General features: G+C 37.9%; 2 protein-coding genes across 2 annotated transcripts; one reads left to right on the forward strand and one right to left on the reverse strand.

The window, feature by feature from the left end:
- The first annotated feature begins 3539 nt into the window (after positions 1-3539).
- Positions 3540-10593, forward strand: LOC127433992 (zinc finger and BTB domain-containing protein 21-like). Its single transcript, XM_051686399.1, has 2 exons — positions 3540-3647; positions 4761-10593. Exon 2 carries the CDS (start codon positions 4766-4768, stop codon positions 7835-7837), a length of 3072 nt encoding a protein of 1023 aa, XP_051542359.1. The 5' UTR covers positions 3540-3647; positions 4761-4765; the 3' UTR covers positions 7838-10593.
- A 463-nt stretch (positions 10594-11056) lies between these two features.
- On the reverse strand, positions 11057-12536 carry LOC127434005 (autophagy-related protein 101). Its single transcript, XM_051686422.1, has 2 exons — positions 11952-12536; positions 11057-11660 (listed from the first exon to the last, which is right to left on the reverse strand). The coding sequence occupies exons 1-2, from the start codon at positions 12201-12203 to the stop codon at positions 11256-11258; spliced, it is 657 nt and encodes a 218-aa protein (XP_051542382.1). The 5' UTR covers positions 12204-12536; the 3' UTR covers positions 11057-11255.
- Between the last annotated feature and the right edge of the window lie 1216 nt (positions 12537-13752).

Here is a 13752-nt window from a genome sequence, read left to right on the forward strand (position 1 = left end):
CATGCTACCTTTTCACACCCCTTGGCAAATAGAGTAAATTCGCACCTGTGGGATTATGAAGGTTATTTGTTTTCAGATGTTTTCTTCCAAGTGATATTACTGAAAAGTGTGTTGTGACTATAATTAGCATGCATTACAAATTATTAACCAAGTTTTTGTTGTTTGTTCAGCCATACTATATGAGCCAGACACAGAAATAGACACACATACAAAGACACATGGACACTAGATTATCAGCACCCAGACTGGTATTTAGATCAATCTAGCAGCTAATTAATGTGGTGTGAAAAATAGCCTAATTAAAGAATGTCACTGTTATGCGCTCACTGAGTGACTTATGTGTTGTCACGCAGGGAACAGGGGAGCACACTGTACTGTGTACTTGAGAGAAACTACTGAGAGCAAAAATTCATATATTTAGTTGCCTGCTTTATAAATTTCAAGAGTTGAAATAATAATGAAGCTACATGTTCAGGAAAGACAGCTCTTATGAATCTCAAATTACAGGACAAAACACAGTTGTGTATGATTTTGGTGTTTCTGACTTAAAATGTATTTTAAACAACTGCTCTTGCTGCTTTGAGTCTTACATTTATGGTGTACTGACCACACACTGATTTCATACCCTGATAGACATGTTGAACAATGGAAAACTATTAAAATGAGTGAGATTTACTGGGTTTCCACACCTTTTGACCAATGAATTTCTATGGGTTTTCCAGTAATTTATTGATTTTTAAAAATATATAGAGAATGCTTGGGGAGATTTACAGTTGTATGTGTTTTTATGGACTAATAGATTTAAATGATTATACGTAGTGTACAAATAAAATAATAATAATAAAAAACATTCTGAAATTTGAATGCAGCTCAATGGAGTGCTCAACATAGGTCCATTACTTTAAAGATTTTATTATATTTCCATGACTTTGCAGGCCTGGAAATCACAACAGTTACCATATATCTTCCCATGGTCATGAAAAACCTGGATATAGGGGGCATGTCATTATATTCCAGAAAATTCCTCAAAAACCATCGGTACCCAAGTAATAGTCTTGAAACTTGCCTCATGTAGTTTCACTTTCACATGAGTTAACATGACTTGTGTACCTACAGGTGAACACCAATGAAGTCCTCCCTTAGGAAGATATTATGACTACAATCTCCCATGACTCTGTGACAAACTTTATTAATCATGACATTTTAATTGGTTTCAGTGGGAACGAGTCCAGATCTTCTAGAATTATGTGCCATACTTATTTATTTAGCCTTGATGAGGGTGCTTTCATCATCTTCAAAATTACCTACAGAAATACATCATGGTTGTTGAATGAAATTACAGAGCAAGAAAGCAATTTGAATAATTATTTAGAACAGTTTTTGTTTTCCAGAATGTCCCCAGAATAGAGCTTTAAGGTTCTTGATTAGCCAGGAAATAGTTTATTTATTTATTTATTTATTTTTTTTACAGAAATAGAATCTTTATTTTAGATTGTGCATAATGGTTTCCCCACGGTCCCCTAACGTGTTTGAAACATACAAAGAGTGTTCCTAGAACATTAGGAGTTGGTCCCCCACAGAACAGGCAAATGGGAACCATAAACTAACATTAGGGGAACGGTCTATGTTTGCTGGGATATTTGTGCAGCAAAAATGATTTAAATGTTGTTCAAAACCTGATGATCCATTTTATCCCAGCAGTGGCTAACAAAGAGCATCTTGTGAACTTCAATGGATGCAAAGAAATCTGAACAGCCCCAATAATTATAAACAGATGATTAAAGGAATATTCCTTATTCCAGATTCATTACAATTAAGCTCAATCGACAGCATTTGTGGCATAATGTTGATTACCACAAAAATAATTTGGACTTACAATGGAGGTGAATGGCTGCCAATGATTTTTTTGTTTTTTGTTTTTTGTTTTTTTGAGGGTGTACAGGCAAAAATGTGAAACATATAATTTTATATAAAAGCACTTACATTAATTCTTCTGTTAAAACGAATGTATTATTTGAGCTGTTGTGTTGTTAAAATCTTTTTATCATTTTAAGGTTTAATGACATTACATCGTCATGGCAAGGAAGTTGTAAAATTTTATATAACCGTAGCGCCCCCTACCCTCTTAGGTGTGAACTGCCTAAACTCTGTTAGGGTGGAGCACCAGGTTCAATTACTTTGTGTCTCCCAACTATATATAAAATCCTACTCTGGTACCACTATTATTATATTCCCACAGAAATATAAAGAAAATAGCAAAAGGGGGCCTGGATAGCTCAGCGAGTATTGACACTGACTACCTCCCCTAGAGTCACGAGTTCGAATCCAGGGCGTGCTGAGTGACTCCAGCCAGGCTTCCTAAGCAACCAATTGGCCCGGTTGCTAGGGAGGGTAGAGTCACATGGGGTAACCTCCTCATAGTCGCTATAACGTGGATCTCACGCGAGTTGTGTGTGGATGACGCGTAGAATAGCGTGAAGCCTCCACACGTGCTATGTCTCCGCGGTAATGCGCTCAACAAGCCACGTGATGAGATGCGAGGATTGATGGTCTCAGACGCTAAGGCAACTGAGATTCATCCTCCGCCACCGGGATTAAGGCAAGTCACTACGCCACCACGAGAACTTAGAGTACATTGGGAATTGGTCATTCCAAATTGGGGAGAAAAAGGGAGAGAGAGAGAGAAAACAACAAATGTGGTGCATTCAAACTTTCTTTCACACTTTAAGAAATCAGAATTTATGCATTTTTAAAACTGTTTTATAAATATATATTTGAAGTCAAAGAATAATATTTAATATTCTGGGTGGTCCTAGGTCTAGTTCTGGCACACCATTGGCTACACCACTGTTTTGCACCCATGCATAGTTATAAAAACATTAATGAAAATAGTATTAACTGAAGCACTCTCTTTACTGTCTATAGCTGTATACAAATAAGAATAAAAGGGAATTATTCTCAGAATGTTTTTAAATGTACCTGAACATGTATTTATATAAGTGTGTGTGTAGACTTATCTATAGTGACTTCACTTTTAAGTGGGGTTACGTAACCTTAAACAGAAAAGGTTAGTAAGTGATTTTCTCACACTAAAATCATGTTAACGCACATTTTGTTTACGCCTTGTGGCTATACTTTTGAAACAGTGAGTATTTTAACGTTTACGGATTGGCCTCATTCACTTCCATTGTAAGTGCTTCTTTTTTTTATGAAAAGGAGGGACGAGGCAAAAATAATTTTTGTGGTTATCAATATTATGCCACAAATGCTGTCGATTGAGATTAACTTGTAATGAACCTGGAATATTCCTTTAAATAACAAATACATGCTGGTTAAATTATAACGTTTTCATATACAAATGGAATGAAGACTGTCCCTTTAGTAAGTTTGTGAAGAAGTGCGAACTCCTCAACTGTTTCAATCAGTCCGTCATCCTCCGCTCATTTCCTCCGTAAACGCCCACTGCCTGTACAGCAGCCAATCAGAGCGCAGCACACGTGACGAGCGTTCTTAGCGATGACCTCATCCCTGGAGTGGGATGACGTCAAAGACAAGATGGATGGAATCACGACTGCTTCACGCTCAACGCAACTCTGAAACAAAGTCCTGTGTCGGAGCTCCGCGGCGCCCACAGCCAGCAAACTAGGGTGAGTTGAAATCCTGAACAACTTTATTTCGTCGTCATAGTGAAAGAGTCGAATCTTGTTTTGGTAAAATAGTATTTTCTGACGTAACGAACTAGGAGGATTTTCTCCCTCTCTCGCTCTTTCTTGACATAAGTGGCTGCTCTCAGCCTGTTGTGCAGGATGCGACGTCTGCGCAGACGGTGACAGCAGAGGATGTGTTTGCGCAGACGCGTGTTCTAATAATTTCATTTGCTAACTTGCGTTTAGGAAAGAAACGCAACTAGTGACTATTTTGTGGTGTGTTTGCTAATATGGTCACGGGTTGGCAACGCTGAATCAACATACGGTCTTTCTTTGTAATGGAGATTTAGAGGAAGGATTTGATAGCGGAATTAATTGGCGGGATAATTATCTTAAAAAACAAAACAATACTCACTCCTCGTTTTCATAAGCAATTCGTCTTCTAAACAACTGTAACAAACGTTAGACGTGATGTAATCGGCGCTCGTTCTGCGCATGCTTTACTGGAAAGGCCCTCGCCTTTTTTTTTAAGACTTCTATTTGCTCATTAGAATTTAACAGTTTGCCGTTTTTGTTTTAATCTTGTGCAGATGATAACTTATTTTAGATTTTTAAATGACAGAGAATGAAATGTCAACTTTTTTCTCTTTAAGCTTGTTTGCTGTCATGAATTGTTGACTTTAACAACTGTTAACATGCCACGTTTTTTAAAAAATAAAATTGCTAATACTTTAATAGTATTTGTGTTTAAAGGGATGTTGAACCTAAAATGAAAATTCTGTCATCATTTACTGACTCTCTAATATCGTTCCAAACTTGTATGACTTTTTTTCTAGATGTTAGGCAGGATGTTAATCTCTTTCGTTATCTTCTTATACAATGAAAGTGAGTGGTGACTGTCATTTTGGCTAACATCTCCTTTTCTGTTCCATGTAAGAAAGAAAGTAATACAAGTTTGAAACAATACGACAGAACATATAGGCTTTATTTACAGAAAATAAGTTATCCTGCAATAATATTTTATCTGTCATCTTTGTAACCAAATTGTTTTTTGAATGCAGTATACAGAATTTGGAGTGTCACTAATATTCTTTTCTTTACTCTTCCACAAAGCTAAAATGGAGAGCCTGGTGCACTACTGTAACCATGCCCATGGTATATCACTGCTGGGTGCCCTCAACGAGCAAAGGTTAAGGGGCCAGCTCTGTGATGTTCTCTTGTTAGTGGGTGACCAACAGTACCAGGCCCATAAAAGTGTCCTCGCATCCTGTAGTGAGTATTTCCAGTCTGTATTCTCCCAGAAGGACATAGAGAACAGTTCCGTCATTCAACTCAACTTCTGCGAGCCTGATTCTTTTGAGATTGTGCTAAACTACATCTACTCATCATCTCTGTTTGTGGAGAAATGCAGCTTGGCAGCCATACAGGAGCTGGGATATAGTCTTGGCATTCCCTTTCTAACTAACATCATGTCCGTAAGACCTCAGGCATCATACTGTGTGTCAAGAAAATGCATGTCGTTGTCAGAGGAGGATGATGGTGCTTATCAAAAGAGAAGTGTTATTGTACATCAAGGTCAAGATGATCAGCCTGGCATGGATTTGTTTCCTAGAAGAAGTCTTCAGGGAAGACCATTTAAACAGGCTACAGCAATGATCTCCGAGCAGCCCTCACACGCACATGATTTCAGTGATCAGAGTCACTCAGGACATGTCAAACCAAATAAAAAAGAGTCTAATAGTACCTTCATTAGAGGACATTCAAATAAAAACCCAGTTGACTGCAAATCTATCATCTCCTCTCCAACATCCATACTGAGACATCGAACTGAATACCGACCACCATCTATGCGACCACAACTAACGTCTTCAGTTTCATTCAGTGAGTCTGTACAGCATTCTAGTTTACAGTCAGACCAACCTGACGACTCTATAGAAGACAGAATGGAGTCTTCGCATGATCCGAAACCAGCAGGAGAACATCAAGGTCCACACAACCAAACCGTAGATCGCAGTGGGCCACTTATCAAAAGTCTTCTACGCAGATCCTTGTCCATGGATAGTCCGGTTCCTGTTTTCTCTCCAGCCCTGGAGCTGAAGGACTCGCAAAGTAGGAAACAGTCAGTGGTGAAGTTAATGACAGCAACAGGAAGGTCACCGTCACCTGAAAGTGAGGATCAGGTGTCGAAAGAAATGCCACTTCTCAGGTCGAGACAACAAAACATATATGAGACAGAAGGCACTCAGACGCCTCCACCAAGAATTAAAACAGAGCCCAGCAGTCCTCTCGCAGACCCTTCTGAAATTGTTCGCATCACTGTTGGAGATAATTTACCTGTCAATTTTAAAGACTTTCAGGCCAACTATGACAAAGGCCCCAGAGGATATTTCACTCCCTCGATGAAGAGGAAGAGTAAGATGGACGGTGGTTACATGCCCTTTAAGAGAAACAGGCCTGTTAATGAACATCACGTCTCGCATCAGGACAGTACGTTCAATGAGGTACCTTACAATTCTAACAATGACAATCGCAACGAGGAACCTGGAGAACTCAGGCCAAACAAAATGTTCAAATGCTGGACCTGCCTGAAGGTTTTCAGGTCGAATGCAGGTCTTTATCGTCATGTGAACATGTATCACAACCCAGAGAAGCAGTATGCTTGTGACATCTGTCACAAACGGTTTCACACCAACTTCAAAGTCTGGACACACTGCCAAACTCAGCACGGCGTGGTGCAAAATCCTGCACCCTCCTCCAGTTCCTATTCCGTTCTGGATGAGAAATTTCAAAGGAAACTGATCGATATTGTCCGAGAACGTGAGATAAAGAAGGCTTTGATCATGAAGCTCAGGAGAACCCAGCAAGGCCTGCAGTCACAACCCTTTGGCAGGAAATCAAGGCGATCAAAGTCATACGGATGCCCGTTTTGTGGCAAAATGTTCCATTTCCAGTCACAATTAAAGCTCCACATGAAGGGACACTCTGCTGAGACGGCCGACCTTGACCCAGATTCTGAGAGAGATCTTCAATATGAACAGCAGCAGTTGGTGCATCTTAAAGAGAACCAAGACCATGATGACTTTTCTTGTCGGCTTTGCAATGAGAAACTGCCTTCTCTATCTGAATTGGAAGACCATGAGAGGGCATGCAGGTATTCTACTGTTTGCCCATATTGTGGCCTCCGATTCTCCAGCACACTTGTTAAGAAAGACCACGAAGCTCACTGCAAGTACAAAAAGCTGACCTGCCTTGAATGCATGCGCACATTTAAGTCCTCTTTCAGTATATGGCGCCATCAGGTCGAAGTTCACAATCAGAATATGATGACCGTGAAAGAGCAGCTGACTCTTGGTCTTCAGGAAAGCAATCACGATGAATCATCTGATGTTCTCGGAGTTCCACCTCCTTCTCAGGGATTGATGCATGAAACCAGAGAGGAAGTGGTGTACAGCGACTCATCAGTTCCACCCATGTTTGATTCTGAAGACTCATCACCTTATGTACCTGAGGACTTGAGTCAAGGAGAGCTGCAAGTGAAAGAGGAACCTCAAGAGGAAGCTGTGTCAGCCAAGGATAACATGAGTGCAACCTCTATTGGATCTGAGGAGCCAGGTGTGTGGCCATGTGAAAAGTGTGGGAAGCTTTTCAGCTCCCACAAAGACCTGGAACGACATCAAGAACTGCTCTGCCACATCAAACCCTTCATCTGTCACATATGTCACAAAGCATTCAGGACCAACTTCCGTCTCTGGAGCCATTACCAGTCCCATATGTCTGCATCTGAAGAGCCAGGCATGAGAGAGATTGATAGACTTACGTCTTCTCCATCGCCTTCTCCACCTCTCACGATTGCTATCCCAGAACCTCCAACTTCTCAAGCATCTCCTATCAAAGTGAGCCAATCTGGGGGGGCTGCCTCAGAGGAGGAGCCCAGAGGCTCCATGTCACCATCAACCAGACTCAAGAAGCCAGACCAAGACAAGGCTGGTGATGATGAACCTGGAGAACATTGTCACGCCAATTCAGACACCACAGACAAAGCTATTACCCCTCAGGAATCAGACACGCTATTTTACCATGCCCCGACCCTCTCTGCGCTTACCTTTAAAAGGCAGTACATGTGTAAATTCTGTCACAGGACATTTAAGACGGCATTCAGTCTATGGAGTCATGAACAGAGCCATACATAAGAGCCCTATACGCAGAGTTGCACTTTTGCCATAGTTTCTGCTTAAAAATATAGTTAACCAATAAAAAGAAAATTTGGTCATCATTTACTCACCCTCAGTATGATAGTCTCAGTGACAACTTACTTTCATTGCATAATTTTTCCATACGGTACAAGTGAATGGTCAATATGGCTAACGTTCTTCCTGTTCCACAGATGAAAGAACGTCAAAATTGGTTTGGAAAAAACATTACAGTGATTAAATGATGAAAGAATTTTCATTTTTGGTTAAACTATCCCTTAAAGGACAAAATCACATGATTCATATTGGGATACACTTTTTTCAGGTTTGTCAAACCCAGGGATTTATGAATAGCATTTGATCATAGTTAATATTCAATTTTTCAATAAATAGTATTCAGATTGTCAAGTCGAATGCATCTTGGACTGCGTGGCCAAGAGATGCAGAAATTTGTTTTCTAAATCATTACCCTGTATTGTTTATTTATTATTATTATTGTATTACATTTACTTTTCTGGCACCAATGATCAAGAAAGAGAGACTGTTATAAATGAAATGTTTTTTTAAATTATTGCTAACAAAAAACCCACGTTTACATTTTGTTTTGCAGAAGACATACCGATAATCCACCTCTCTTGTTTTAGTGGCCTTTTTGCAGTTATTTAGCACTTTCAAGCAATTCCAAATAAAGTTTTTCTCTATTAAAAGCACATGATGGTGCAGACAGAAATGGCTCCTATATGCAGCATTTCAGTTACAAGTCAGCCAAAAATTCCATCAAGTTACTGAATCAACAAACATCACTCTGAGCCATGTACCTCATTGGACTTTTTCCACCAAAAAGTTGGATCCATCTTTCATATTCCCTCTTTTCTGGCCTAAGATGAGTTCTTTAAGTTTATTTTTTGCCTTATTTTAGTTTGGAAAAAAAGAATAAGAAAAAGGTATATAGGAAATAACCCCATTTAAATGATTGTATTACAGGCCGGGTCCAGCTCTATATATTTTGCCAGAGCTATTAATCTTGAATTGTTACATTGATCATTGACGTTAATTGAGAATATGTTATTTTGAAAAAGTTGTGTGCTTAAAAGCAAAGCAAGCACTTAGAAACTAGCCTGATTTAAGATGTGTTAAAACCACATTAAAGCAAACATTAAAAGCAGACTAAAAAGGCAGATATTAAACTTAACAGTTAACTTTGTGAACATTCAAAGCGTGATGAAAACATGTTTATAATTTAATTTAAACTTTTTTTCTAGTTAAGTTGTATATTTCCTTTTTAGAGTATTCTGTTCATATGTGTTTTTGGCATTTATGTAGAATTTCATGGTATGTCGTTTTGAGGTTGTGGAAAAAATTCAGTGATTGTATTGAACAAAAAGAAGGCTTTATATGTACAAATAGCAGGTTTGGAGTGATGTTCTACAAGCAGTTACGGTGTTGTACAGGACATGCAGTATACGTGGGATTTAATTCTCACAAATGTGTAGAGATTATGGTTAAAGTAGAAACAATTGTATGAGCCTTAGGATTTTCACACTGTATCAGTACTGTATCAGTACACTGTGAGCTTCACCACGGTGAATGCTCATCTTACCAGAACTCAGTACTCAGTGATTAATGAAGTCTTTGATGTAATGACGTCAAATGTTTGGACATTCCCGATGTTCAGTGGACCTTATGTGTGACAGTATCACCAAGAGGAGACCTTTATTATGAAATGTTACAGCACAAAAGCAGTAATCTTATTCTTTGATTTTTGTTTCCTTGATCTTTATATTTTGCAAGTGTTTGAAATGCTAATGAATTAAGGAGAAGTCTGCTTCCCTTACATTAGGGGATGTTTGGCTTAGCAAGCTTGTGGCCTTTAAGCACAAAAAAAAAAAAAAAATGTAATATAGATATGTTGCTTGCTCTTTGCATTTCCCATCAGCTTCTGTCATGTATTCTTTGTTTTGATGGATAAAATTGTAATACATTCCTTTGATCATTTTCCCAATGCACTGATCATATAATAAGTTAGCTATTTCCTAGGAGAAGCATATCTGGTTTATTTTGCTTTTTCATTTGTCCCCAGTATTAAATTACACTAAATATCAGCTTTCTGTTTAGGATAAAACTAAACCATACTAATAGCAGATCAACATGTGTCCTGATAAAAATAAATGAGTGACACATTTCCTCTTAAAGGGATAGTTAACCCAAAAATAACAATTCTGTCATTGTTTAGTCACCCTTATGTTGTTCCAAACCTGTATGACTTTCTTCTGTGGAACACAAAAGGAGATGTTAGGCAGAATGTTAGCCTCAATTATCATTCACTTTCATCGTATGGAAAAAAAGATGCAAAAGTGACTGAGGCTACCTAAAATATCTATTTGTGTTCCAAATAGAAAAGTCATACAGGTTTGAACAACATGAGGGCAAGTAAATGATGACAGATTTTTCATTTTTAGGTGAACTATCTATTTAATGTGGTTAAATGAAAGGTTGAAAGACATTGAATGAACAGGGATGAAAGAACATTTTAATCCTCAAAACATTTTTATGGTCTTTGTTTAACTTTGTATGATATTTTCTCGGTTTTATGAAAAGTATATCTTTTTGGTATTCCTGTGGTATCACTGCAATAACTAATATTTGTAAGCACTTGAATTGTTCTAATGTGGCTTTAAAAACTGTATCAGTTTTTGTGTTAAAGCAATTTTTCTACCGTTTTCTGTGCTTGCTTTCTAAAATAAATATAAACAACGTGCACGAGAATGTGTTTATTCTGCATCCGCTGATTTGGAAAGATAATGAAGATGTAAAGTATACACTCAGCACTTAATTAGGAACACTGTGGTCCTAATAAAGTGCCCGACATGGCGTCAAGGTTCGACGTGTTGTGCATTCTGAGATGCTATTCTGCTCAATACAATTGTACAGTGGCCAACTGCATTCTTCAAAGACTGCTAACACACAAAAATTAAAAGCTTTGGCTTAAATTGATATGTAATTACAACATCCACCATTATCAGCTTAAGACAAAGTCAAAGATTAACATATTTAAAAAAACAACTATCTGATATAATCTGATATATGAGTGTACATCATTAGATTTTATTTTTAAAAAAAGAAACATTGAGTACTTGTTTGAATTATTAGCCTTTCCAAACAGTGCAAAGATAGCAGACACTATTATTATACACATTGTGTAGTGATTTCTTTAAAAAAAAAAAAAAAAAAAAACATTCAGGGGCAATTAAATCCTGACATCAATTTAGCAATAACTGAAAATAATAAAAACACAATTTGTATTCTGAATTATGTACAGCAACACATCAGCGGTCATAAGTGTGTGGAGCGTGTGAAATTTACATCATCATCAAGGTCCAAGGAGCATCATGTTTCATCAGCAACATTGTCACAACCTTTATAATGCAAGAGTGTCTTTGATAAGCCTTCTCATGGTGGTGCTCACTGATGTCCCCAGGGAATCTGTGATCTGGTAAGTGATCTTGTACAAATACGGCTGGACATCTTTCAAACTCGTATCAAACACGTTATCAACCTCTGACTGTGTGGGCATCTTGGGAAGATACTCGTGACGGTTGATCACTTCTACAATGTTGATGACCTTCTCGCCGAGCTTCTCGCCAACTTTCTCCCTGCATATCTGACGCTCTTGTTCGTTGGCCAGGTTCACAACGTTGACCTTGATGCTCCAAACCTCCCAAGGGATGCATTCATCTGAAAAGGGCCAACGGGACTTCTTTTTCTGGAAGAACTCCAAAGAGATCTGTCCCATGCCATCACTCCCAGAATTCCCAAGAGCATCCTGGGAATAAATAAGGATGTGCTTATAATAAGTAATAACAATATAAATGCTGTTCCCAAAGTATTTGCATTGTATTGTTAAGTTCTTCAAAGAATACCATGGTACGTGTAAAAAAATAAAAATAATAATAACCATAGTAGTACCATGGCCATTCAAAAAAAAAAGAATATATATATATATATATATATATATATATATATATATATATATACCTATAACAATGTTGCTAATATCTCGTATGTGTAAGGAGTATGAAACAGAAACCTAGAATGAATGATCAGTTTAATTTACCTTAAATTCAGCCACAGCCTTCCTGATAACCCTGTCGAGTTCATCAGAAGACACTCGCACGAATGTGAAGTCGATGAAGTCGCAGTCCACGTCCTGTGTTCCCACCGTGCCGATGGAGTACGTCCCCTCTTTCTTGTAGTGAAATTTCCCTGTGCTGCGGTGCAGGAGGATCGTGTGCAGGAGGGCCAGCATGGCCTCATCCACCTGCCTACCTTCCACTGACACCTCCAGGACTTCTGATCGACAGTTCATGCTGATCTATACGGCTTGATAGCTATCAAAACACGGAGACTTTCTTATATCTGTTCTGAACTCAAATGTGACAGATATACATGGAGCTGGACACATTCAGCTGTTTCGTTTCTAAAAGGCGTTGATCTGTGTCACTTTAGACTCACTAATGCTGTCTAAAAATCGAGGTTCCAATATAGTAAGGGCTAAACAATGTAATTACGCAAATCAAATGTCATTTAGGCTCTTAAAACGACGTTTACATAACGTTTACCTGGCGTATGATATATCGGTGTGCATAATGTTTTTTCTCGAGATGGAGAGCTCTTGTTTTGTAAACACACGTCATATCTATACGGAGCGGGATAAGGGATAATTTTAGTTTGGCGTTTGAGTAAATAATAAGCGTGCAATTTACCAGTTGTATTATTTTTGGGGCCCAGAGTAGACAATGTTTCATAGCTAAAACGAAGTATTACGTTTTAGTTCATTATTATGTGCATTATAAAACTATATTTTTCTTTAACCCTCAGAGACCCATGCATTGATATTGACTGTAATATACTCTTTGTACACCTTATGCACAGTAGCACCAATTTTTTTTTTTTTTTTTTTAAGGGAATTATTTATTTTCTTTCGATCCGATACCAAGTACTATCAAGGTCAAAATCACCGATATCGATATTAATAGCGATACCTCTAATACATTTATTTATTTTTTGGTTTCTAAGGATAAAATGGGTAATTTTTGTCACTTAATATTATATTTAAAAGCCATTACTTTTAAACTATAAGTCATCAATCTATTTTTGTTTATCATTTATTAACAACAGATCATTTTTCAATCATTTAACAGATTAAAAAAAATGTATTTAAATACATTTTAAATAAATCTGTATCTATTGAAAGCTGCCTGTGACTGCTTGGAGACTATAAAAAAATATTAGTCTTAATTAAGTGCTTAAATTCTTGAAAGAAATGTTGGCATGCATAGTTTGGAATGATCTTATTATTATTTCTTTAAAAAGTAAGCAGTAAAAAGTTGTTTTAATATATTATTAACATTTGAAAAACTTTTGTCTACCAAATCAAATAAAACTAATTTTTAATAAAATAAAGGGACTGCATGTCTTTCAGCATGACTGCATGTTTAGTTGAGTGGAAGGAGGAACAGATCCGATCACATTCTTTTTGATTATATTATCCTTTTTTCACTTTGAGTCTTATGAAAGTGTTCATGGTAAAACAATAATAAAATCACTAGTTAAGTAAAAACCTTTAGTGTCGACAGGACCTGCTCCAGCTCTAAGATGTAAGTGGGCCAAAGGACCCTTCCCGGAGGGCCAAATAGTTGGAGGGGTGGGTGGGGGTGTGTTTGCCAAGGTGGGCCAAGCTCATGATTGGGTGGGCCAGACCCACCCATGCTCCCCTGTGGAGCCAGGCCTCAGTGTCGATATTTTTATGCGAGTATCGATCCTCTCGATACAACATCAGTATCGAAAGTATCAATACTTTAGGATCCGCCCACCACTAGACTTACCATCTCTTCACTGACATGCACTGTATAAAG

The sequence above is a fragment of the Myxocyprinus asiaticus genome, chromosome 43 (genome assembly GCF_019703515.2).
Source record: "Myxocyprinus asiaticus isolate MX2 ecotype Aquarium Trade chromosome 43, UBuf_Myxa_2, whole genome shotgun sequence".
NCBI lineage: Eukaryota > Metazoa > Chordata > Actinopteri > Cypriniformes > Catostomidae > Myxocyprinus > Myxocyprinus asiaticus.

Bases quoted from the DNA above. Each gene is read 5' to 3' on its own strand.
- LOC127433992 (XM_051686399.1), top strand. From the start codon at position 4,766: ATGGAGAGCCTGGTGCACTACTGTAACCATGCCCATGGTATATCACTG.
- LOC127434005 (XM_051686422.1), bottom strand. From the start codon at position 12,203: ATGAACTGTCGATCAGAAGTCCTGGAGGTGTCAGTGGAAGGTAGGCAG. The intron at 11,661-11,951 runs GTAAATTAAACT...ATTTATTCCCAG, and splicing joins AGGCTGTGGCTGAATTTAAG to GATGCTCTTGGGAATTCTGG.